Source organism: Chlorocebus sabaeus, chromosome 18 (assembly GCF_047675955.1).
Source record: "Chlorocebus sabaeus isolate Y175 chromosome 18, mChlSab1.0.hap1, whole genome shotgun sequence".
In the NCBI taxonomy this organism is placed as follows: Eukaryota; Metazoa; Chordata; class Mammalia; order Primates; family Cercopithecidae; genus Chlorocebus; species Chlorocebus sabaeus.
The window spans coordinates 5,838,771-5,864,409 of NC_132921.1; the positions used below are offsets into that span (position 1 = coordinate 5,838,771).

A 25,639-nucleotide genomic window follows, 5' to 3' on the forward strand; every position below is an offset into this window, starting at 1 on the left:
CTACACCAGTGCTTTCTGAGTTTGCTGCACATTAGAATCACCTCAGGAACTTAAAAAAATATCCCAGGTGATACCCCATAGCAAGAAAATTAGAAAGTCGGGCAGGGGAAGAGGCACGCAGGCATCAGTACTTTTTAAAGTCCCCAGGTAATTCCAATGTGGAGGAAAGTTAGGGAACCATTGTGCTATATTATGTTGCCTCTTCAGCCAGGAATGTAAACCAGAATCTTTTCTTCCAAGGCCAAGAGCAGTGAATGATAGCTTAGGGGCTTATGGTGTATACTCTCTTTCCCAAGTGATCCTCTTCCTCAGGAGTTCTGCTTTAGAGTAACTAATTTCAAGTTTCCCTTTCACTGCATTTCTCACCCATCCAAAGCTAAAAATACTACAGGAGACTTTTGTCAACAGGAAGAATGGACACCTGAACCATCTCAGAAGAACTTTTGAATTCATGATCAATGGCATGTTTTCCCTAATTAGGATCAATGATCAATGGTGTGTTTTCCCTAATTAGGATAAAAAAGCAAGAAAAAATATCAAGTTTAATTTTCTTCTTACAAAGTAATCACTCAGACTCACCTGGAATTTAGAGAGCATTTAATTTCTGGCCTCTTTTTTTTTTTTTTTTTTTTTTGCTTTGTAATTTTTATTTTAATATAATTTTGGACTTACCATAAAACTTATTAAAAGGACAAAGAACTTCCATATACCCCTCACCCAGATTCTATAATTATTCACATTTTACCATATTATATGGTTTATGCATATTTTTTGTGAACCACCACAATGCAATTATCAAAATCAGGTTATAATACTTCTCTCTAATAATCAGACCTTACTCATCCTTTTGCACACATTTTTTTGTCTTGTTCCCCTATATTTTTTACATATGACCTCCAAAAAGGTTTATAGGTGAAAGTTATAGATAAAGCATAAAGTGAATAGTAAAATGAGAAGCCTTAATTCAACTGTTATAAATTATATTAAATGTTAGTGACTAAGCATTCTATTTAAAAGGAAGAGATTACCAGAATGGATTAAGAGGCAAATCTTAGCCATCTGCCATCTATAAGATGTTTGTTAAATTAAAGGATTCATTTAAATGTCTTCTGGCCTCCATTTGCTTCTGATAAGCAATTAGAGGCCATTCAGATCTTTGCTTGCCTTTATGTTTCCTTATATGTCATTTGTCATTTTTGCTGTCTGCTTTAAAGAATTTCTCTTTATTTTTGGTTTTCCATAATTTGTGATATGACTAGACACGATTTTCATCTGATTTTTCCTGCTCAGCACTTTCTGACCTTTAGAAATCTGTAAGTATATGTCTTTCACAAAATTTGGGAAGTTTGGGACCATTATTTCTCCAAATAATTTTATTTTACTCTGTTTCTCTTGGTTTCCAATTAAATATGTCACACCTTTTGATATTATACACAGCTCACCAAACCTCTGTCCTCTTTTTCCATTATTTTTTCTCTGACCTTCAGGTTGATAAGTTCTGTTGATCTATCTCCCATGTTCCCTGATTCCTCCTTCTGTCACATCCACCCTTCTGTTAAAATCATCTCGTGATTTATTTCAGATATTATATTTTTAAGTTCTCAAATTTTATTTTTTCCTTATAATTTCTGTTTCTGATGAGATTTCCTATTTGCTTATTTATTACAGATGCATTTTCCTTTATGTCTTTAAGCACAGTTATAATAGCTACTTTGAAATTTTGTCTGCTGATTCGAATATCTGGAGTATCTTGAGGTTAATTCTCATTAATTTTCCCATTTATTTTTATTATGACTCGTTTTCTTATTAAATGTCTAGTAATCTTGTGGTTGTATCCTAGACATTTGAGAAATACAGTGCAGAGATTCCTGATTCTATTATGTGCCTCTGACAAGCATTAGAGGGTTTTTTGTTTCTTTGTTTTAACAGGTAGTTCCTTTGGCTGTGTTCATATTCCAAACATTTTCTCTCCTTTCATGGGGAGCAACTAAAATCTCATATAGTTCTTTAGCCTTTGCTGAAAGGATTGAATCTGCCTCACACATGCATAGTTCAGAGATCAACCAGTGATTTAGGGAGAGTGTGCTGAATTTGTTGCTTTTTCTCTGTTGATCTCTCCTTTTCAGAGCCCTCTCCCTTTACTTTTACCTGCTAAAGTATCCCTGAACTCTGTCTTCTGGGACTGAAAGTGGGATTTTAAATAAACTGTAGATGGCTTCCTTTATTTGGTTATTATTATTTAAAATTTGAAGGAAGCGTTGGTCATTTTTGGTGACTAGTCATTTTTGATGACTAATTTAAGTGTCATTTAAAGTTTCATTTCCTTTAAATTAACATTTTTTGTCATTCTATTCAAATGCCTACTTACAATGGCAATAAGAATATGCTATGAACACTTAACCTCCCACACTAGAATTTTAAATCTGAGTTCTTTTCGAATGCTGTTTTGGTGAATTTCAGTGTGGGAGGTGAGATGATTTAAAGCTTTAGATTTTCTGTTATAGTCAAAGGCATAATTTATCTGACATCTTTTTTCATCCTGCATAAGGAATAACACTAGAATAATGTTTTTAAATAACACATGTCCACATAATGACATTTTTTTCTTTTCAATTCTATCCAAACTAAAATAGCTCCGAAGTGTTTACTTATCATAACTGTTAAGAAATTATACTTGCCAGGCGTGGTGGCTCATGCCTGTAATTTCAGCACTTCGGGAGGTCGAGATGGGTGACCTCCATTTGAGGTCAGGAGTTTGAGACCAGCCTGGCCAGCATGGTAAAACCCCATATCTACTAAAAATACAAAAAAGTAGCTGGATGTGGTGGTGGGTGCCTGTAATCCCAGCTACTAGGGAGGCTGAGCCAGGAGAATCACTTGAACCTGGGAGGTGGAGGTTGAAGTGAACCAAGATCACACCATTCCTCTCCAGCCTGGGCAACAAGAGTGAAACTTGAAAGAAAAGAAAAGAAAAGAAGGAAGGAGCGAGAGAAAGAAAAGAAAGGAAGGAAGGAAGGAAAAAGAAAGGAAAGGAAGAGGAGGAGGAAGGGGAGGAAGGGGAAAAAGAAGAAAAGAAGAGAAGATAAATTATACTTATTACACCTGCCATCACTTCTCTTCTACATCACGCTGGGAATTAAAAAGAATGCATCATTTTATTGCTTCAGAAAATCTCCTGCATTCTTGTCTTTGTGTTTTATCAATTTATTAGGGCTTTGGACAGCTGAGCAAAGTATAGAACATATCCAACCCAACCTCTGCCTTACAAGAACTTACTTCTTAAAGAAGAAAGTTTTCTCAACATAGTAAAGAGGAAGATGAGCTTTCTTACTTGTTAAGTGCTCTGCAATACAGAATGTAGATGTTACAATGTCAGTGGAAGAGCAGAAGGAATATGTGCTACTGTTAGGACTTGGTTTAAGTTTTTCTGCGTTATGAAAGGCAGTAGTATTACAGATTGTTAACATAGTTATGCTAGATCTAACCATTGTACATTAAGATAGAAACAAGTATTTTATTTTGTCTTGTATAATCAAGACCTCAAATCATGATTTTTTAGCCATTACATGTACAATTAATATTCAAACTTGATGTGAAAAATAACATTAAAAATAACAGATAACACTGAATTCATTTAAAAGTAGACATTTAAAATAGTATAGTACACTTTTTTTTTTTTCTTTTTTTAAGAGACAGGATCTCCCTGTGTTGCCCAGGCTGGTCTCAAAACTCCTGGGATCCTCCTGCCTCTGCTTCCCAAAGTGCTAGGATTACAGGCATGATCCACCACGCCCAGCCATTAAAATAGTATAGTATACTATCTACTAAACTAGATTGTGTTTAAAAGTTATTTGGCCCTCTCATGAAACAGTGAGTTTGGGGATTTGTTTTTAAGTGAAGACAGATATCTGTGGAAGTGAGAAGCCAGATAAAATAGCATTTGTTTTCTCTGGTGAGCTTTCGCCTTACTCTGCTTCTTCTAAGAGCTTTGTTGAGCATGCCTTAAGGGTCAGGTGCTGGGCTTCGTAATCTCCTCAGCTTAACTTCTTGTCACCTGCAGGAATGGCAGAGGAGTGTCATGTAACTCCGTCTTCTGATTGCTCAAGAGGAATCGTGTGTGTGTGTGTGTGTGTGTGTGTGTGTGTGTGTGTGTGTGAAATATTCCAGTTTGGGAATGTTGGCTTCCCATTCAAAAGTGCTTAGGACATCGTGAAAGTCACATCAGCAGGGGTGAGGGAGCCAGTGCAGGGGTCCTGGGCTTCTGGTTTGTGGCCTCTGAATGAAGGTGTGGCCCCTGGTAAGATACAAGCACTGCTGGGAAGCCTAACACATTGAACAGTTATTAGCTATTGACACCTCTGCATGGCTTGTTTTCTGTGCTTCTCCCCAGCACTAGCTGCTCCAAGAAGTTTTCAAACTAGGAACACTGTGAAGTGGAGAGCATAAAGACAAGAGAAGTCCAGGAAGGGTATAGCACACCTGGTAGGGAAGACCCCAAAAATCGCAGCTGCAGAGTCAAGAGGAAGATGTTAGCAATCATACTGATCACCTAATGTGTGCAGCACACCCCACTGGATGCCTGAAATGCAGAGATTAGTAGGACATGGTCTCTGATATTATAGAGCTTGAAGTTTAATAGGAGGAAGAGAGATGCACAGAAATCATGAGTGTGCATTGCAGCATGAGAATGGATGATATAAATGTTGAAATCATTCATTTCAGCATTTAAAATGTTTCCTGATGACATGCAGTATGCCTAGAACTTTCAGTACACCACCATAGACAAAACAGACATAATCTCTGCCTGTAAAGATGTTACAGTCTAGCAGGAGAGCTGGCAGTTTTTAAATTGTAGAAATACGATCATGCATCACTTAATAGGGATACTGAGAAATGTGTCCCTGGACATCTTCAACCACCCTAGAGTGTACCCACACAAGCCTAGATGGCGTAGCCTACTACACGCCTAGGCGGTATGATGTGGCCTATTGTTCCTAGGCTGTAAACTTGTGCAGTGTGTTACTGTACTGAATGTTATAGGCAGTTACAACACAGTAGTAAGTATCTATGTATGTAAACACAGAAAAAGGTACAGTAACAATATGGTATTGTAATCTTATGGGACCACTGTCATATATGTTTGTTTTTGGCCAAATTGTCAGTATGTGGTACATGACTATGTATTTAACAACAATGATAATAAATGCTACAAAGAACTATGGAGACTATGGTAGTGTAATAGGGACACCTCACTTACTCATGAGGAATAAGAAAAAGCTCCCCTGAAAAATTACAACTAAACCAAGATTTGAAGAACGATGTGGAGGGAGGGGTATTAGCGAGACCAAGGGGGTTGTAAGGGTGTTGCCGGAGGAGGAAGAGACTGAGAAGCTCTGAGGCAGGGAAGCTCTTGGATGTTTGCGAAACTGGGAGAATTTGAAGGATGGGGTTGTCAGGGCGTAGCTAGTGACAGCAGAGCGAGCCAGAAGAGGAAGCAGACAGCAAGTTGTGCAGGACTTGTAGACCTTCTTGGGATGTCTAACTTCATCCTCAGACCATGTCGCCAGTTGAGAGCTTTAAGCAGGGTGAGAGGGACAAGCCGGCTGCAGCATGGCACATCCAGTGAGAGGGGCTGTCGTGTAAGCAGAGACTGGTTAGGGGCTTCTGCAATAACCCAGCAAAACTTAAGAGTGTTGGCTTATGAGCTATGCGAGGTGACAGTAGAACTAGAAGGAAGTGGTGGCTTTTGAGAAAGAGGCTGGACTGGCCTTGATACTGAATTGGATTGGAAAGAGAGGGAAGTGTGGAAGACGGTGCAGGGCTCTGCTATCAACTAGCCGATGGTCCACTTACCAAGGTAGGTAAGTGGGAAACAGGCTCGGGGAAGGGATGGAAGTTTTCGTACTAGGTGAGTAGTTTCAGATGTGAAATGGGCAGGAAGATGGATGGGCCTCGTTCTCAGAGGAGGGGGCTGGGCTGGGAGTCATGGGCATCTGGCGAGTACAAAGGCCAAGGAGTCCCCAGCATGAGTGTGAACAGTGGGAAGTGGCCAGGAACAAGCCCTCAGGAGAGCCCTCGCTCGCTCCGTTCTCCCAGCAGCAAGTAAGTGCAAAGCACAGTGTCACTGGCCAGGGCTCTCATGCTGTCTGGCACACAATCACCAAAGTTTCCAGGCCAGTACCTTTTATTTTTATTAATACAACAGAAAGCCAGAAACATTCCCAGCTTCATTGTTTTCCAGAAGAGCACCTACCAAACCCAAATGATATTCCTAACCCCTAAACCTCATCACAATAGTTACGCTTTAATACACTACATCTACTAACAAAGCCAGATACATTGCCCTCCTCCAATACAATAAAGTCCCCCACGAAGGGCATGTCACAATGGACCCCCAACTATACTGGGTGATCATTTTTGTCCATGTGCATATATTTCGTCATTAAAATGTTAAAAAACAAATATTTCGATTTCTCTCTGCCTTAACTTTTTTGCCTCCGTATAACTGGTTAATATGTCTGAATAATTAACAACTGAGTAGCTTTCTCTTATCCCTTTGAGTATAAGGAACTTGGAATATACTCCTTTCTGACTCCCACATCAGGGTAGGTTAACCACAGGGCTCAGAATTGAGTGGAAAACCAGGAGGGAAGAGCTGGGGAGACCCATGCTGACCCTGGGTGACAGAAAAACATGGACTCTGAACTCTGGCAATCCAGGGTTGGAATATCCTAGATTTTACAACCTCCACAACTATTCATTCTCCTCCCCTTCTCTCCTGGCAGCAACGTAATAATTAACCGAGACACTGCTGGTCTCAGAAAGATTCAGCAGGAATGAAGATCAGCAAATACATCTTGTTGTTCGGTGACTTCTTAAATCTGATGGTACATTAGTCAGAAATGCTTACAGTGTATTTTATAATAAACTTTTGTTAATGGACTAACATGACGACTCTAAATCTCCCGCACTGTTAGTCCTTAGCTGCAATGCCAAATACATCAGGTAGGTTCAACAGAATCGAGAAACACCACGAAACCCTGCATAATTAGATGAGCACAAACTATGCTTAATAGCACAAAATACCAAACACCTGCCACCGTTCTGTAACGAGGACTTGATATTCTATAGAACTGGAGATGTGGTGGCTTGAAGCCTCCTGCTTCCAAAGCAAACACTAACTGGAATCCTTCACAAATACCCAAAACTAGGTTGAGCCCTCAGTTGGGTCCACTTCTGTGACTAGAATCAAGGTGAACGGAATCACTGACTGCCTGCTCCAGTCCTTTTAAAGGTGGAACAGCACGTTTTTAAACTGACATCTCAAGAACAAACAGAGTGATGGAAAAAAGTTGGACACAAATGTGTTTTGCTTTGTTTTTATTTGGAGTCATAATAGAAAAAATGTTAATAAGCCCCTAAATTATTCTCCATTAATGTGATTTAAATTGTAAACTCATATTTATTTGTTTATATACACTCAACTGTAGAAAAATGACTTTTTTTGTTGTTGTTGTTTATACCATCAAATCCAATCAAGCCAAACAAGATGGTTAACTAAAATGATTAATGAATGCAGCATTAGCTGATGGCTTTAAATTTAGCATGTGTTACTGATGTCAGGGTTGATTAGTTCTCTATCTAAAACTGATGCTATTAAAAGCTTTGAGCAATTTAGATGTTGTCATTGAGTAAAATTTCAATGCGGTGAGAGAAATTCTATCAGGATTAATTCTGCTATGGTGCAGCATGTGCACAGATGTTGGATAGAGAGAGAGTGGGCCTTTTCTGATGGGACAGGAAGAAGGAACGGGAGGCAGAGAAGCTGACAAGGTGTCATCAATCTCAGGAAAGGTAAAGAAGCTTGGAATAAAAAAAAAAAAAATACTCATCTTTGCACAAGGACTCCCAAATGGCATACGGGTATGAATATTGATCATTTCAGCTTCAGAACTTTTCAAGAAGTGGGAAAAAATAAATGAAGGGAAGGCAAGAGGTTAATATAGTACCATGCTTTAGTAACTCCTCTGAAAATGAATCCATGGGGAAATCATTGTAGTCAGTGGTGGAGACCAACATTTTTATTAATAAGATAAAAGGAAAGAGTGGTAAAGCAAAGGCGACCTTTGGATGGAATGATTATGTGTCATGAGCACTTGAGGACCTAGAAAGCAAACCGGAGTGATTATGCCAATCAAATTGCAAGGTCGGAGACATGCTAAAAGGTTAGAAGGAATCCAATCCTGGGGCTATTGCACGGAACTTGGGGAAATCAAGTTGCTGCAAGTAGCTGTGACTTGAGGAAGGTGTGCAGTGGGGGACCTTAAACCATTTCCAACATCTGTGCCTTTGAAATATTTTATTATTGATCCAGATATCCCGAGACATTTTAAATGGAAGGGAAAATGTACTATACTAGACCCAAATTCTCTGGATATTTAGATTCCATCCCTGTCTAGGGATGTGGGGGAGGTGAATCTGTCAGTGGATCAGATCAGACTAGAAGGTTCTTGTGATGCAGCTGGGCCATCTCTAAGAAAAAGGCAGCAAATAATTTGGTTCCCTCTATGTAGTTCCACCTAAGAAGAGGAAAAACAGAGAAATGTTGTTACAATTTCCATTCAAATGAAGGAGGAAAAATATTCTGTCATTTAGACAGGAAGATTTGATGTTATAAATTCCACCTAAATTATTTAACATACTGTTGAGATCCCAGTATGAAAGGCACTTAGTAAGTTCCATGTGAAAAATGCATTATTATTATTAAGAAGATGAGAATCAGTCCTAGACTCAAATCTAAAAGTCAGTTTTCCTTGATTTCTTATCACCAACATGACATGGATATCAGGGTCAAACAATTTCCTGTTTCTCACTAGTCTGGGAGGCTTAGGAGATCTTGTAGTATCTGCCAGTAGTGCATAAAGCAAACATTCCTAAATAGCCTTTTTTGTTATGCACTTCACATTTGTGTTTCCTCAAAGTTCCGTGTTGAAGCCCTAACCCCTCAGTGTGTCTGTATTTGGAGACAGGGCCTGCAGGAGATGATAAAGGTTAAATGAGGTCAAAATGGGGGTCCTAATCCAGTGGGGCTGGTGCCTCTATAAAAAAAGAACAAGACACCAGAGCCACCTAACCCCACCATGTGAGCACAGGGACAGCCAGGAAGACAGCCGGCACCCACCAGGAACCAAATGGGCTGGCACCCGATCTAGGGCATCCAGGCTTCAGAACTGTGAGGAATCAATGTCTGTTGTTTAAGCCCCCAGTCTGTACGATTTTCCATTCTCGCATAAATTGAACAGGAGGTCACCCATGTGTAGACCCGTGTGTGTGCAGTAAAGGAAGAAGAAAGAGGCACATTGCACAGGCATCAGCTGACCTGTTGATTTTCTCATTCTGTGAGTGTTCTCCATCATCAACAGCTCCCAGCGGAATTAGCACCACGCTCTTGTGGACAATCTCCTGGAACATTTTGGCAATTGGAATGGTGGATCCATCCCGGATCATATCTGGTTCTGTTCCAAACACTGAAACAGGAAAAGAAGGCATTTGAATAGGATAAGGACAAGACCGCCCCCAGTAAGCTCCTCAAGGGCAGTGCCTACTTTACCTTCCTCTTTCTTTTTCCTTGTTAATCTTTCTTTTTTTTTACCATTAGATTTGGTGCCTGGAGTAAGGAAACCCCTTGATATCATGCAATTATATTCTAAGATAGACGCTAGAGTCAAGAAGAAAACTATGGATGTCTTCTTCACAATTACCTACGTCAAAAAAGATTTTAGAGCCAGGTGTGGTGGCTCACGCCTGTAATCCCAGCACTTTGGGAATCTGAGGTGTGCGGATCACTTGAGGTCAGGAGTTTGAGACCAGCCTGGCCAACATGGTGAAACCCTGTCTCTACTAAAAATACAAAAATTAGTCAGGCATGGTGGCACATGCCTGTAATCCCAGCTACTCGGGAGGCTGAGGCAGGAGAATCACTTGAACGTGGAAGATGGAGGTTGCAATGAGCCGAGATCTTGCAACTGCACTCAGGCCCGGGTGACAGAGCGAGACTCTGTCTCTAAATAAATAAATAAATAAAATTGTAAATAAAAATTTTATTTTGAACTAATTTTAGAAAAGTTTAGCCTTTAGAAAAGTTGCAAAAATAGTACGGAGAAAGCTCCCATCTATCTCTTACTCTGCTTTCCCTAATGTAAACGTCTTATGCAACTATTGCAAAATGATCAAAACAAGGAAACTGACAATGGTTCAACATTGTTAACTCCACTCCAGACTTTCGATTTCACCAGTCTCTCCCTTTTTCCATTCCAGGATCTGATCCAGAATCCACACTGCTTTTTTATTATTGCTTCTTAGTTTCTTGTATGCTGTGGATGTTTCTCACTATTTCCTTGTCTTTCATGACCTTGACCATCTTGAACCTTATCAGTTGGTAGTTTTGTAAAATATCCCTCATTCTGGGTTTGTCTGATGTTGTCTTGTGATTTCAAGAGGTCATGCATGTTTGGAACAACACAAGACAATGTCCCTACCTTTATTGTTTCTTCATGAATTAAATATTTTTTTGGTGACTTCTTTGGATTTTTTGGTGACAGATATGCCAATAGCTGTACTATCACTCAAATGTCACAATGTTTCTGGCAATTTTCAAAGTATTGCACAAAATAGTTTTAACTGCTATCCTAGGTTTTAGAGATTATTTCAAACCTTCTAGCTTAGAGGACATGCTACCAGTGATGCAGTGGGATGAAAAATGAAACAAAGAAACCAGAGAGAACATGTCACCTCTTTGCTCACACAGCAAGATGTGGATGTGAATCGAAGTAATGTACCTTGTTAGTAGAACCAGTTTAGCACACAAACAGACCGTAAGGTGTCTTATGCATTCCTGAAAGGCTATTTCAGATTTATTTACTGTTGTCAACTGGGGTATTTCAAACACACACCTCTCTTCAGCTGCCATTACATTTCTTCAATCCTAAAGTTTACTGGCAAAATACCTGCTAAGGTTGGGGGCAGCAGGAATGGTGATGGAAAGAAGCATGGCTCCCTGTCTTAGACTTGTTCTCTAGTTTTCCATATCTATGTCCCTTGTACTGATAAGCCCAAGAGAGAGAGTTAGTGCTTCAAGGAGATCTCGGCTTCCCTTTCTGGCTTTGCCACCATTAGCCAATGTGGCCTCAGGTATCATCTGTAATAGGATGCCATAGGTCTACCAAAATGCATGCCACTGCTTTTCCACCTAGCTTTTGGAGAGACCTAGAACTCCCTGCTTTGGGAAGAGCCCCTGTTCTGCTATTGTTGGCAGGGTCCCCCTCCTGGTGCAGAAGCCAAAGAGACTGGGTGTCCCTGCTCCCTGATGCACAACCAGCACCCAAGTACACGCTCTCTGCTCAGCCCAGCACATGGCTCTACCCAGGACCTTGAAATGCATGGAATTAAAACAGGCACCACCAAAGAAGTTCGAAATAGAGCTGTGCTGCCTTCTGGGGAAGCGATGTGGCATTGTGAAGAGACCACCGGCTTTAGGGTCAGACACACTGGAATTGGGTTTCTCGTGTGTTTTGCAATTGTATACAGCGAGCTCATCTCCAGGAAGCTCCTGTGGAATCTCCTTGGCCTGCCTGGGGCTGTGTCCTCCTGGGTAATGCCGTGCTTGCATCAGCAGGCAGTCCAGCCATGGCACTAGCGAGAATCAGACCATGCACTAGCTAAAAATTAAACACCCAAACCCACAGGAGCAAGGGTCCATGGTTAAAAATTCTCAGGGGAGACCTTGTGTCCATCCAACGTCCACGCAAAGGCAGTCAAGCTTACACACGCAGGATAGGTGTGGCTTTCCGGGGATGCCCTGCCTGCGTATAGTGGGTCTCCTTTTCAACTTCCTGCCTCACTCAGGCCCAAGGCCATTAAAGTTCCAGTCTCTGTGACCAGGAAGAGCAGATCCCTGCAGGCCAGCCCAGGGTCTGCTTATTCACTCCCCTAGAGTTTAGCTTCTTCATTTTCAATCCTAAAGGATTCCCTCTGATGTCGTACAAGCTAAGCTGTGTTTTTTTGTTTTTCATTTTTGAGACAGGGTCTCACTCTGTCCCCTAGGCTGGAGTGCAGTGGCATGATCACAGTTTGCTGCAGCCTCAACCTCCTGGGCTCAAGCCATCCTTCTGCATCAGCCTCCTGAGTAGCTGGCACTACAGGCGCATGCCACCACGCCCAGCTAATTTTTATATTTTTTGTAGAGATGAGGGGTCTCACCATATTGCCCAGGCTGGTCTCGAACTCCTGAGCTCAAGAGATCCTCCTGCCTCTGCCTCCCAAACTGCTGGGATTATAAGATTGAGCCATCACACCTGGCCTAATCTGTGTTTTGAAAGGATGTTTTTACATGTTGGCCAACATTTCTATGAGTTTTGTATCAGGGGGTTTGAAGGTTTTCTAGTGCATCATTTTCCCCAAAATTCAGGTCTCCAGACTTCAATTTGAGCACAGGTTTTGCCACTTGTGAGCTGGGCACCCTTTGGCAAAATACTTCATGTCTGTAAACCTGCATTTATTCCTCTGTTAGATGGGGAAGGCCACTGGGAGGATGACTTGAGATGGCATGTATAGCGTGCCCTGCACATGACATGCATTCAACAATGTCCTCTATATTAAAAGGAGAGTTGATTTCTGAGTTTTAAAAGTGTCTGCTTTACCCACGGTCCCACAGGTACCACCCCTGAGTCCCAGTGAAGATTGGCCAGTCAGAAGATCTTAAGGTCCCACCTGTTCTGATGGCTCTTTTTGCTGCGAGATACTGGGTGTCGTTAATATTTGCGATCCATGGGTGTAGTCCTAGAGTCATGGAAACAACCATCTTGTTGGAACTATTTCTTTTGGAGAACACATCTTCAAGATGCTGTGTCACCTAAAAGGTGATGTTTTCAATAATAAGAGAAAGTGTCAAGTTATTCTCTCATACAGTTAATATAGTCTTCCATCAAGAAACTGATTAATACAGTTAATATAGTCTCTTCCATCAGGAAACCGAAGGCCCTAACCTGACACATGCAAGTGTTGTGATTTTTCCTTCGCTCTGCCAGGGGGCGAGAGTGAGATCCTTCTTCAGTGCTGAGAGCAGGAAACCCTGGGCTGCACCCAGAGGGAGATTCCCCTCTATCCTCCTCCCCGCAATCCTGGCCCCAGCCCACCCCCTTCCAACCACAGCGTCTCACACACGGAGGTTCTGGAGCATTGCCTGTTGAAAGTGATGAAACCTAACACAGCAGGACTTCTCTTTTGAATCGTCCTCTTTTAGGACTCCTCAGTACCCTCTGAGTGATTTGGGGGTATTAAGCATTTGGAAATTTCCAAGACGTGGGAGCAACTCCAGGCTCAACTATGGAGGAGGCTCATTTCAGCCTCGTTCTCGCCCCTCCTGCTCTTTTCTCGTTGTTACTGTGGCGAGCCTCCTGGGAAGGTGCCATACTCAAACTTCTTCCATTAATTACCTCAACACACATTTACAGAACACGTGTCATGTCCCAGAGACTGTTCTAGGTGCTGTGGATACAGCTGTGAACAAGACAAGGAAGGCCCTGCCCTCATGGAGTTTATATGTCATGAGCAAAAGGGGTAGCACCTCCAAAAAGAAGGAAGGGAAAGGAGGAAGGAGGGAAAGAGAAAAGGAAAGGGAAGGGAAGGGGAGGGGATGGAGAGGGAAGGGGATTGGGGAAAGGAGAAGGAAGGATGGAAGGAGGGCAGGAGGAAGGAACAGGAGGGAAGAAAAAGGAAAGGGGAGGAGAGGGAAGGGAAGGGAAGGGAAAAGGGAGGAAGGAGAGAGGGCAGGAGAGAGGCAGGGAAGGAAGGAAGGAGGGAGGGAGGGAAAGGAGGAGGGGAAGAGGCAGGGAGGGAGAAAGAGACACTATATTAGAATGTAATTAGTGCTAACAAGACAATAAAGAGGGATAATGGAATGGAGAAAGACTGACGGTTGGGATGAAGTATTTCTTTAGTTCATTCATTCAAGAGTCTACTTTCTGTTAAACTAACTTGAGGCAAATTGATGATTGGTTGGTAATTTGGACACGTAACTCCTTCCAGAAAACATTTTCCTTAAAATGGCTGCTTCCAAAGTGTTAATTTCAGACATCATGAAGATCTAATGATTGAAGCCTGAGACTTTCTACTTCTGTCCAAGCATAGGCAGGTCCCTACTCCATCTATGTGTAAACCAATCTTGCTTTTATATCTACCATCTAATTTTCAAATTTTCCTAGCACTATCTAACTTGCTTTTATATCTACCATCTAACTTTCAAATTTTCCTAGCTTCAAATGGTTATTTACCTGACTGCTGTAGTTCCATATACTTGAGGAAAAAGATTGGGTTCTTTTTGTTCGTTTTTTTAAGAGACAGCGTCTCGCTCTGTCACCCAGGCTGGAGTGCAGTGGTGCAATCATAGCTCACTGCAGCCTTGAATTCCTGGGCTCAAGGGATCCTCTAGCCTTGGCCTCTCAAATCCCTTGGCCAGGATTATAGGCACAAGTCACTGCACTGGGCAATACTGGTTTCTTGATGTTTGTTCCACACCTCTTGTATTAGAAAAAAATGATACTCCAATGGCAGCAACCTCACTGCTCACCAAGCAGTGATATGCGGGATTAAGAAACCATGTTACTAGGCAGAATGACAATAAGCATTTGTTACCTGTTTTTCCACCACAGACACATTCATGTGAGGGACTAGACGGATGGAAAATTTTCCTATAACTTGGCCAGGTATGACTGTTTTAGCTCCAGGCTCATCAAACGCACCCTCGATCCCATGAATAGAAAGAGATGGGTACCTCCAGAGGTGCATTAGAATCTCCTCCTATATTAAAATAAAATTATCCAAAGGATGCTTAATTAGACCCCAGTGGAGCTGGGTTGCTTGTGTTACCACTGTCTGTCTCTCTGAGACACCATTCAGGACACGTTAACTGTCACCTTACTCAGCTGTGTCTGACGCAAGGACTTTTCCCTCAGGACACAAACTCTCTGCTGTCTTCAGATGCCTTCACCTACCCAAGATGCTCCCCACTGATGAGTGCCCCTCTTTGCCCAACATTTGCAGTTTTCAGTGAACAAATGGCAAAGGGGTCCTTTCAGATGAGATCGGGCACGTTCAGGATGGAATGGCCATAGACAAACGGGCCCCTTCAGAAATGTGGGTTCAATTATAAATTTCTAACCTCAATCATTACAATAATAACTTATGTAATGAAAGCATTTTCTTATTCAGAAGACATCAAAGAACTCTCCACATGTTTGAGCCAGTTTTCTTTCTTCTTCTGGCCATCCTTGAGCTGGTCTGCAGGAAGACGCCTGCTTCATAATAATTCACTCTACTGCTTCTTTTCAGCTTGCTTTTCCCCCTCGTGGCCCCTTCCCCAGGTACCAGCCCTGCTACCGAACACCTTGTCAGGCAAGCATGCTGCCCAGAAAGAGGAGGAGGAGAAAAGCAAAACAATTCTAAATTTGCCAGTAAGGAATGTTTTTGACTTTGTGTTTACTTAGTCCACTGAGGGAGTGATGTATTCACTTACAGATTAGACCCTAAGGCTTTTGGTTTTGTCTGGAAAAATGAACAGTTACAGGTCTTGGAGCTGGAATCATCTCAGACTTTTCTTGGTCTTTGAAAAGATAAGAAGTCCAGCTCACAGGCTGAAGGCTGGCATGGGATTTAGGTTAATAAACAGCTTTGGAAAACATGGCTGGGAAATGGGTAACTGCTTGTAGTTAAATACCAGAAGCCAGTGCCCATTAGACCCCAGTAAAAAGGACTGGTTGACCCAGCCCACAGGGAAGTGGCTGTGGACATCAAAAATCTGCCTAGGAATTCACATCTGCTTTGGATTCTAAGATATGCAGATTAGCACCAGACAATGATTTAGACAGCGGGCAAATATGATCTACTAGCCTCATGCCTCTTCCAGCTTATCCATCAGTCTGTGGTCATACCTTAGTATCGAACAGAAATTTCTCAACCCGGCTGCTATTCCGGTATTCTTCCAGGTCTAGATGGATGGCTTTGTATGTATTTATTTCCTCTTCTGTAAGAGGAGCCACTTCATCATAGATTCCAGGGACCAGGATATGACCCGACGAGTCTACCAGGCTACCTACAAAACACACATAGCAAACAAAGCCAGGTAGAAAGGAGTGTGCCCATGTTGTGGTCCTGGAGCCGCAGACTGTGGGAGGACTCTTCAGGGCTGCAGCAGGCCTTGTGACTCTCTGGGTCCCCATGGCCAAAGCCATTGGCAGCAACTCAATCCAAGAAGTGACTGTCAGAGAAAGGAGCTGGTCACCAGGTTCACGCAGCTGGAATCAGCCCTGCTTTAGTGTTCACCTTGTCAAAGGTGACGCTGAAAACACCTGGGTCCACAACCAGTGAGTTCGGAGCGAGTTATCTCCATCACGTTCACGTTCTCAGCTATGCCTTTTATACATAAACAAGGTTTGTTTTTTAGTTTTACCTTATGCTGATTTAAAAAGTAATACGTGTTCACTATAAAACATTTAAAATACATGCTGGGTGCGGTGGCTCACATCTGTACTCCCAGCAATTTGAAAGGTCAAAGCAAGTGGATTGCTTGAGCCGAGGAGTTCCCAACCAGCCTGGGCAACATGGCGAGACCCCATTTCTACAAAAAATACAAAAACTAGTGGGGCATGGTAGCACATGCCTGTGGTCCCAGCTACTTGGGAAGCTAAGGTGGGAGGATCACTAGAGCCCAGGAATTTGAAGGTGCAGTGAGTAGTGATCACATCACTGCACTCCAGCCTGGGTGATAAAGTCAGACCCTGTCTCAAAAAAGAAATTATATGGCCGGGAGCGGTGGCTCACATCTGTAATCCCAGCACTTTGGGAGCCTGAGGCAGGCAGATCACAAGGTCAGGAGACCAAAACCATTCTGGCTAACATGGTGAAACCCTGTTTCTACTAAAAATACAAAAAATTAGCAGGGCATTGTGGCACTCACCTGTAGTCCCAGCTACTGGGGAGGCTGAGGCAGGAGAATCACTTGAACCCAGGAGGTGGAGGTTGCAGTGAGCCCAGATCACGCCACTGCACTCCCGCCTGGGTGACAGAGTGAGACGCCATCTCAAAAAAAATTTATATGTGTGTGTATATATATGTATATATATATGTGTGTGTATATATATGTATGTGTGTATATATATACACACACACACACACGTACATGTATACACACCTACGTACATACATACCTGAGAAACCAAAAATTGTTGTCATCTCTTCCCAACTTCTCTTCCCCTACACAGACACACACACACACACACACACACACACAATATTAAACACTCATTTTTAATTAAAAGCATTATACCCTTCAGGTCTACTCTATGAGATACCATCATGACCACAAAATCCTCTATATATACTAGTATGCTCTTTGTGAAACAGTTTAGGGATCAATACAAGTGGAAAAAACCATCACTAAATACCCAGAAGAGCAGCAGATGTTGAAGTTCAGTAAATGCTGCCCACTCTCTGGAGAAAGTGCTTATCAAAGGCAAAATGCAGCCAGAAAGTAGACCGATATAAATGACACAAAAATGTCTCCAGGGCAGCTCAATGAGTCCCCACTGATAATGCAATCATGAGATCTTCTCTTGAGGGTATGTCCGTAAACTTCTGCTGACAGTCTTCTGTGTAAGGACAGAGTTGCAGAGTCGTGCTTTCTAAGCACACACTGCACGTCACTAGTAAAACAATCCAAGCCTCTGTTCTTGGCATCATTTTAAATTACAACTTTATTCTCTTAGCATACAAGCAGCCTTCCCTTCTGCTGGACTGGGAGAAGGAAGAGTAAGAGGATTTCCTCATTTACTTTTTCTTTCCTTCCTTCCTTCCTTCTCTTTCTTTCCTTCTTTCTTTCCTTTCTTTCTTCCTTCCTTCCTTGTGTAAACACAAGCATCCTCTTAGCAGTTCCTTCCTTCCTTTCTCTTTCTTTTCCTTCTTTTTCTTTTCTTTCTTTCTTCTTCCTTCCTTCTTCTTTCCTTTCCTTTTCCTTCCTTCCTTCTTTCCTTCCTTTCCTTTTCCTTCCTTCCTTCTTTCCTTCCTTTGTTCTTTCCCTCCCTCCCTCCCTTTCCTTCCCTTCCTTTCCTTTCTCTCTTTCTTTCTTTCCTTTTTTTGAGACAGAGCTTGCTCTGCCACCCAGGCTGGAGTGCAGTGGCATGATCATGGCCGCTGTACCTGGCCTTCCTTTCCCTTTTAATTTGCTTGCAGAGAAATCTGATTAGAGAGCTGTGGAGTGCGGCTCAGTCACTTCGGCCCTGCCTGAAACACCATCACAGGGAAAGGGGAGCCATTGATATCTGTGCTACTCAGAAATAATGCTGCTTCACAGATCCCACTTTCCATATTTCTTTGCCCTAGTTCTTTAATATTGAAAGCATTTGAATGAAAATATTATGCTTAAGAGCGTGTTCCCTCCCATCCTGTTCATTTTCCTCTTGCAATCATGACGTGATGTCATTTCTGCAGTTACCACAGTCGTCTGGGCAAGTGCAGGGAAGGCAGAAAGTGCCTTTGAAAACTGCCCACAGGAAACAGAATCCTGCGTGCCCAGCAGCCATCTTGGATTTGAACATTTTAAATAACATCATTTGGTGCTTATAAAAATGCCCTTGGTGCAATGGCCTTTTCTGTTTTATAGCTTTTAGGGAAATGCAAAGAGTAGGAAAGTGTCTGCAAAGGGAAACCACAGAAGGTTAGAGTTCCATTTGTAAATACAAGTATCCTCTTAGCAGCTTCTGCGTCCCCTGCACACTAAGCCCCTTTTCAGACAGGGAACTAACTTGGTTTTGCTTTGTACCCTAGTGGAGGTCATCACGCACTAGTGTTTATTGTCTGTTCATGATCACAGCACAGACAGAGAGGTTAGGAGGCTTGCATGAGGCAAGGGCTGCCCATGGATTCCCACATCCTGACTAGTGTATATGGCTGATTGTCGGCCTGCAGGAGTGGACAGAGCAGAGCCGACTCTCACTTGACATCAGGGGGCCCTGGGAGTCCAGGCATCTCCACTACAGCCCAGCCTGTCAGCAAGCAAAATTCCTGCTTGTCATCTGATAAACACTAAAGCTCAACACTATGTCCTTATGTTTTTGTGCAAAATATATGAAAACCACATAGAGGACACAATCCAGAAATTACTGTGCTGTGGATTGGTTATTTGATTTGTATCAAAAACTAAAGAAAGTCAAATCACGTTTTTAATTTCATTCATGACCCTGAGCTGACTCTTCCTTAGCAGAGCAATGTGCATTTTTGGGGCTGAATGGAATCCTATGCCTGGCTGAAGCCACACAGCCTGAAGAGACGCCATGCAGCAGTCATGCTTGTGGGAAAAGCAAAATGTGCTGCTAAAGATTTCAGATGCAGTTCCTAGGGAAGAAAACATTCATTCTGGTAAAACAGAAATTAACCTCCACTCCCTAAAATCGTGAGTTGCATACTATCTGATTCTTCTGGAAACCATTTAAACTCTTTAAAGGAAAATGGCTGGGTGTATTCTCTCTGAACTGTGAAGCATGAGAAATATCATCCAAGAGCTATATTTCAGGAAAACTAGAAGGCCATAGAAGAATAGATAGATAGATAGATAGATAGATAGATAGATAGATAGATAGGAAGAAGATAGTTGGATGGATGGATGAATGGATGGATGGATGGATAGATGATAGATAATGGATGGATGGATAGATAGATAATAGATGGATGGATGGATAGACGGATGGATGGATAGAAAGATGATAGATGGACAAATGGATGGATGGATGGATGGATGAATAGAAAAATGATAGATGGATAGATAATAAATGGATGGATGGATAGATAGTTGGGTAGATGGACAGATAGATGATAGGTAGATGGATAGATAGATAATGGATGGATAGATGGATAGAAAGATGATAGATGGATAGATAATAGATGGATGGATGGATGGATGGATGGTTGGATGGATGGTTGGATGGATGGATAGAAAGATGATAGATCGATAGATAATAGACGGATGGATGGATGGATAGCTAGATAGATGGTAGAAATATAGGTGAATTTCATTATTCACTTTGGGAGAATGAAAGAGAAAGCTGTGCAACTAAAAATGATGCTAAAGACCTTAAGAAGATTCTCCCAACACCTGGGCCATCTGGGCTGATTGTACCATGGCCTGGACTACTGAGGCCAAGGGAGTAAATGCTTTCTGGCAATTTGTCTGCTCAAAAGGGGCACATTACTAAACTTTTTTTTTTTTTTTTTTTTTTGCTTTTTCTATTTCTTTCTTTTTTTGATAAAGGGTCTCGTTCTGTCGCCCAGGCTGTAGTACAGTGGCATGATTATCTCAGCTCACTGCAGCCTCCACCTCCTGGGCTCAAGCGATCTTCCTGCCTCAGTCCCTTAAGTAGCTGGGACTACAGGCCTACACCATCATGCCTGGCTAATTTTTGTGTTTTTTGTACAGACAGGGTTTCACCATGTTGCCCAGGCTGGTCTTGAAGTCCTGAGATCAAGCAATCCACCCACCTTGGCCTCCCAAAGTGCTGGGATTGCAGTCATGAGCCACCATGCCTGGCCATGTTGTGAAATTTGCATAAAGAAGCTATACATGTCAAGTGGAGCACCGCGAGGTTTTGCAGAGTCTAAAGCATAGGTAATATGTGAACCTCTTTTTTAAAAGGACACCGAATTATGAATATAAAATGATGAGTGTCCCTGCCACGACTGTGGAAGGAGCTCCGTAAGTGAGGCCCCTGGAGTTTAAACTTCCTTAGCTTCCCTGGGAACCCACCATGGGTAGCCATGATGCCTAGAAGAGCTGTAGATGAATTGAGCCTGGGCAAACAGGCTCCCCGAGAAAAACACACAACTCCCTACTGCACACACCAGCAATCCATGGGAAATCAAGGACAGCACCAGGACAATCGGGGAACTCGTCGGCGTTGCTGTGCCACTCAGGGCCACAGCAACCTTGGAAAATGAAGCCAAGTGGTGCTGACGTATTTGACACCATTTCTGGAGTCAGGCCAGGGCAGGCCATTACTCACTGAAGGACATGCTGCATTCCAGCCACCATGACAAGTGCTCTGCACACATCACCTTTTTGCATCCTAAAAGCAATACTAGGTAAATAGAAGATTGTGCCCCTTTACAAATGAGAAACCGAAGACTAGAGAACTCAAATAACTTGCCAAGGTCACGCAGGTGGTCTGTGGCAGAGCGAGGACATACCTGGTCACCCACACGCAGAACCCACATGCTACAAGGTGTGGGCTGGTCTGCGGAAGGGCGAGTCTGTCGTGAAAAACGAGATGCTCTTGAGAAAGTGGGGGAAGGGCCTCATCTGGTGTGTCGCTTAGTTCCTTTTCCTTTTGATCATCCCTTTGTTGATTTATCTTCAGTGGAAAAGTCATGCCAAGTCTACCGAAGTTGAACTTGTGGTTCAACTGGCTTGGGAATACCACACCCCACCCGGCCCGGCATTCTAGGAGCAGCAGTAAGGGAGTCAGGGTGGCCTCTCAGTCTTTTGTATCCTTTGAGTCTCTGCCCTCTTGTCCTTGAGTATGGCTGGATGTGTCACAATGTCCAATAAAAGAAAACGGAGGAACTGAAGAAGAGTTTTGCAGACTTACTTAAAAGAGGAGGGAACAGTTAGCCAAGGGGAGGAAAATCTAAGCATCTACACCCTTGTTCAGAGCTGGTTCATAAAGCAAGCAGAGGCACATAGAATCAAGTAGAACTGTCTTTTAGTTGATCCCTGATGCTTAAAAAGTGAAACAAAACAAGGCATTACCGAGAAGAGCAACCAGATCAGCCATTGGTTCATGAAGGATGCCACCAAAGGTTCCCGAGTGAAAATCCTGGTCTCTGCATTTCACCTGTAGAGTAGATAAAAGGCAAGAGATATACTTCCTGCCTTGGTTGCTTTAGTGGAAGCATTTCATGTGGTGAAATACATATCTGCACGTGTCCCTCAGAACTCAGGTAGTCAACCTCCAGACCTGACTTCACTTTCCATGTTTCTCAGTCATGGGGACTGGAGTTCCTACCCGCTGTCCATTGCTTCATTCCCACCATCTTCTGAATACCCTGAAGCTGACTCATTCCCCAGCTTTTCCACCACCTTTATTCTAGCCAAGATCATGAGGCTCTCCCTGGCCAAATGATTGATGTTTACACAGCTGTCTTCCTTTTGGTTTCATCCAATATTGTTGATCACTCCTCTTTCTGGAAAAATTTTCTTCCCTTGGTTTCTGAGAAGCTTTCTTCTCTTTCTTCTTTTCTTGCCTGCAGGACAATTCTATTGATATCTCCTGTAATAACATCTTTTCTTCCTCCCACCTCTAAAGCTTAATACTTGGCTCATCCTTCCTCTACATGAGCTTCAAGAGCTCACAGGATAGCATTTATGTATACAGCACCCTTGACATAAGAGTGACTCTGTCTTAGAAAAAGACTCCATCTTACATTTCCTAAGGCACTTTGCCAACAGGGACTAGGTGTTCTGCCTGATCAATAAAGACTGCATCCAGCTGGATAAGGATATAACCAAACACGTTCTTCCACTATTGGTTCTCATCAGAGGACTTGGCAGTCATAAAACCAGGATGTCAGCAGTTCAAAACTTAACAGACACGGTCCTGCTGTCACTTGTGCTAAGAACCCAGCATCTGCCACCAAAGGCTCTGCCCAAATCAAAGGCTCTTCCTTACAAGACCACTGGACCACCTGGGCCAGGCCAGGGTTTCTTTTTGTCTATGTCACACTCCCTGGACTGGTTCATTAACCTGTTTTCCTATCCCTTTTCTTTTTTTAAATTATTTATTATTATTATCATTATTATTATTATTATGAGACAGAATATTGTTCTGTGACCTAGGCAGGAGTGCAGTGACACGATCTCAGCTTACTGCAACCTCCGCCTCCCAGCTTCAAGTGATTCTTCTGCCTCAGCCTCCCAAGTAGGTGGGACTACAGGTGCACGCCACCATGCCCAGTTAATTTTTTTGTTTTTTTTTAGTAGAGACAGGGTTTCACCATGTTGGGCAGGCTGGTCTTGAACTGCTGACCTCAGGTGATCCACCTTCCTCAGCCTCGCAAAGTGCTAGGATTACAGGTGTGAGCCACTGTGCCCAGCTGCTTCTGTCTTGATGGTAAATGTTACTTTGTTTGTTATGGAATATTCAGTTTATAACATTCACATATTGGCTAGGTATAGCACAATGTATGCTTTACAATATCGACTGTCTTGTGGAGTAGCTTGAGCCTGTGTGCCTGCAGCTCTGACTCCTGAGTGAATGGGAGGCACTAAGGAGAATTGCCTCCTTGGAAACTGCATGGAGCCCGTGGCTTTTATTATTGAGATAGCATCAGTAAAAGCCTGACATTGTGGAAAGACACAAACATGTGTGGACCTGGTTATCTCTGACCATGCGGTGCTCACGATAATTTAAGGGCAGGGATACTATTAACACCTCTATGCCCTTAAATGTTCATCCCTGGAGGTCTGACCTACTCCATAAACACCAGACCTAAAACTCTGGGGTGCTTACAGTGCATTCCACTTGAGCATGCTTCCAGTTTCTGAAACTCAGGAGATCTAGACCCGAATTCAACCACTTCTGCAATTACTTCCTACCAGCATGATTTCTCCTATGTACGCCATATCCAATCAACTACCAATTTCTACAGGTTGGGCTTTTTTGAAGTTGATTCTTCAGTTCATCCCCTCCCATCCTTCCAGCCCAGCTGGTCTTTACTGTGTTCCACTCCATCTTCAATGCAGTACCAGAGCAATCTTCGGTTTATTCACTTTAGCATTAAGACTTTCAGTTCACTAGGCAATAATGCTAGCTAAATTACTCTGGAGTATGGACGGTCTTACTTCGAAACCTTGAGCTGGCTGTCTCACATCCTGATGACAGCTCTCCTCCTCCTCTCTTGTAACTTTGCTGTACCACCTGTTCTCGGTCTTCATCAAGACGTCAGTCCCTTGACCCTTCCAAGATGTTCCACATTGCCCTCCTGCCTTTGTTTTTTCCCCTGTTCAACCTGAATACCACCATTGATCACCTCAGCCCCTCTGCTCAACACCTTGACGAGCTCTTCCTTACTTTCTCCACCACAACCCTCTGGAGTAACCTCAACCCCAGGGCCAGTCTGCCCCTCCGAGGCCTTCTCTGTTCCTGGCCACTGAGCATGCTGCAGAAGCCATCAATTTGCATGGATAGATGACTCCAGACCTTAACATTGCCTGGCTCTTCTTCATCCTCCCATCCCTTCTCTTCCCCCTGTCCCAAAGTGACCACTTCAAGCCATCACTTCACTGCAGATACACTCACTTCCTGCTAAACAGAAAAAAATTGAGGCTAAGAGGGAAGAAACGCTAGGACTTGGAGCTCTCTACCTACTCAAGGCCCTCACAAAAGAGGTTACTTTCCTCCCATGGGTGTGGAGCTCGCCCCCTCCCACCTCCTCGGAGCCTTTATTCTCAAAAATCCTCCCCCTCCCTCCCAGGTCTCCAACTGCTGCCTCTGTCGATTGCCTCCCAAAGACTTCCTCCAGCCATCATCCCAGCTCTGTTCTACTTTTCACAGCCATGTTTCCTGAAAGCGGGTTCTAGAGAACAGTCCCTGCTTCCTGTTTTCTCCGTCACTCCCACATCTCTTTAGTATCTGTATCTCACTAGAAGTAAACTTCCTGAGGGCAGAGACTATTTTATTCAGTTCTGTACCCCTGGGACTTAGCATCCTCCTATCTGATAAATAGAAGGCACTCACTGTTTTTCAAATGCATAGCCATGTGTTTCCGTGTATGTGCTCACATCTGAATCTCAAAACTGCCTAGGGATTGGATAGAGCATGGATTATCAGCCTACACACTGCTATATGAGAAAACAGACTGAAATGATGAAATAATTAGCTATTTACCCGGGAGGGACTTTCTAAGTCTCATGCATTATCACAAGTTGCCTGTATTACTAGAAAAAGAGAAAAGGGGAAGGAAACTGACTATGCATCAAACCTGAACTAAAGGCTGCATGTAATGACACAGCCATCCTGGAAGGGGGCATTATTGTGCCATCTTTCAAGGTGGGAAACCAAGGCTCAAGATGAAGCCACCTGCACAAGGCTGGGCATGGTGGAAGCTAGGTTTCAGATACTGGCCTCGGGTGACACTAATGCTCTTTCTCCTTCCCTGTAACCACAGCACTTAGATTTCCTGCCACTGCGGCCAGCAGGCCCACGCTGGGAGCAGGACACAGCACAGTTGCCCCTGCATTGATCAGGCAGTCTGCTTACCTCCCTGTGGCTGCCATACCTGCCTGCAAATCCCATGGCCAGAGTTTCCAAGCTTTGCTTTGTGAGTCACAAACCCCTGTGAATCCCCTCTCCAGAACAAGGTACATAGCCACATCCACTCCAAGTGTCAGGGGGTTCATGACCTCCCCAAACCCCAAGACCTCTGCACCCACCCCACCTTCCCTAAGGCTGTGTGCCCCAAGTAAGGCCTCTGCCCTCTGGAAAGCTTTCTTTCTTCCTCTCCAAGATCCCAGAATGGATTGGCACTCCCATTCACAACC

The 25,639-nt window shown here is 43.1% G+C and overlaps 1 protein-coding gene across 1 annotated transcript in view; it reads right to left on the reverse strand.

The window, feature by feature from the left end:
* Positions 1-7,782: 7,782 nt before the first annotated feature.
* CNDP1 (carnosine dipeptidase 1) overlaps positions 7,783-25,639 on the reverse strand; it is a 47,903-nt gene continuing 30,046 nt past the window's right edge. The window contains exons 7-12 of the mRNA XM_008013768.3: positions 21,851-21,935; positions 15,987-16,147; positions 14,692-14,856; positions 12,769-12,910; positions 9,380-9,527; positions 7,783-8,579 (exon numbers count right to left, since the gene is read on the reverse strand). Coding sequence (XP_008011959.3) covers positions 8,495-8,579; positions 9,380-9,527; positions 12,769-12,910; positions 14,692-14,856; positions 15,987-16,147; positions 21,851-21,935 — 786 coding nt within the window. The 3' untranslated portion in view covers positions 7,783-8,494. The remainder of the gene's footprint in view (positions 8,580-9,379; positions 9,528-12,768; positions 12,911-14,691; positions 14,857-15,986; positions 16,148-21,850; positions 21,936-25,639) is intronic.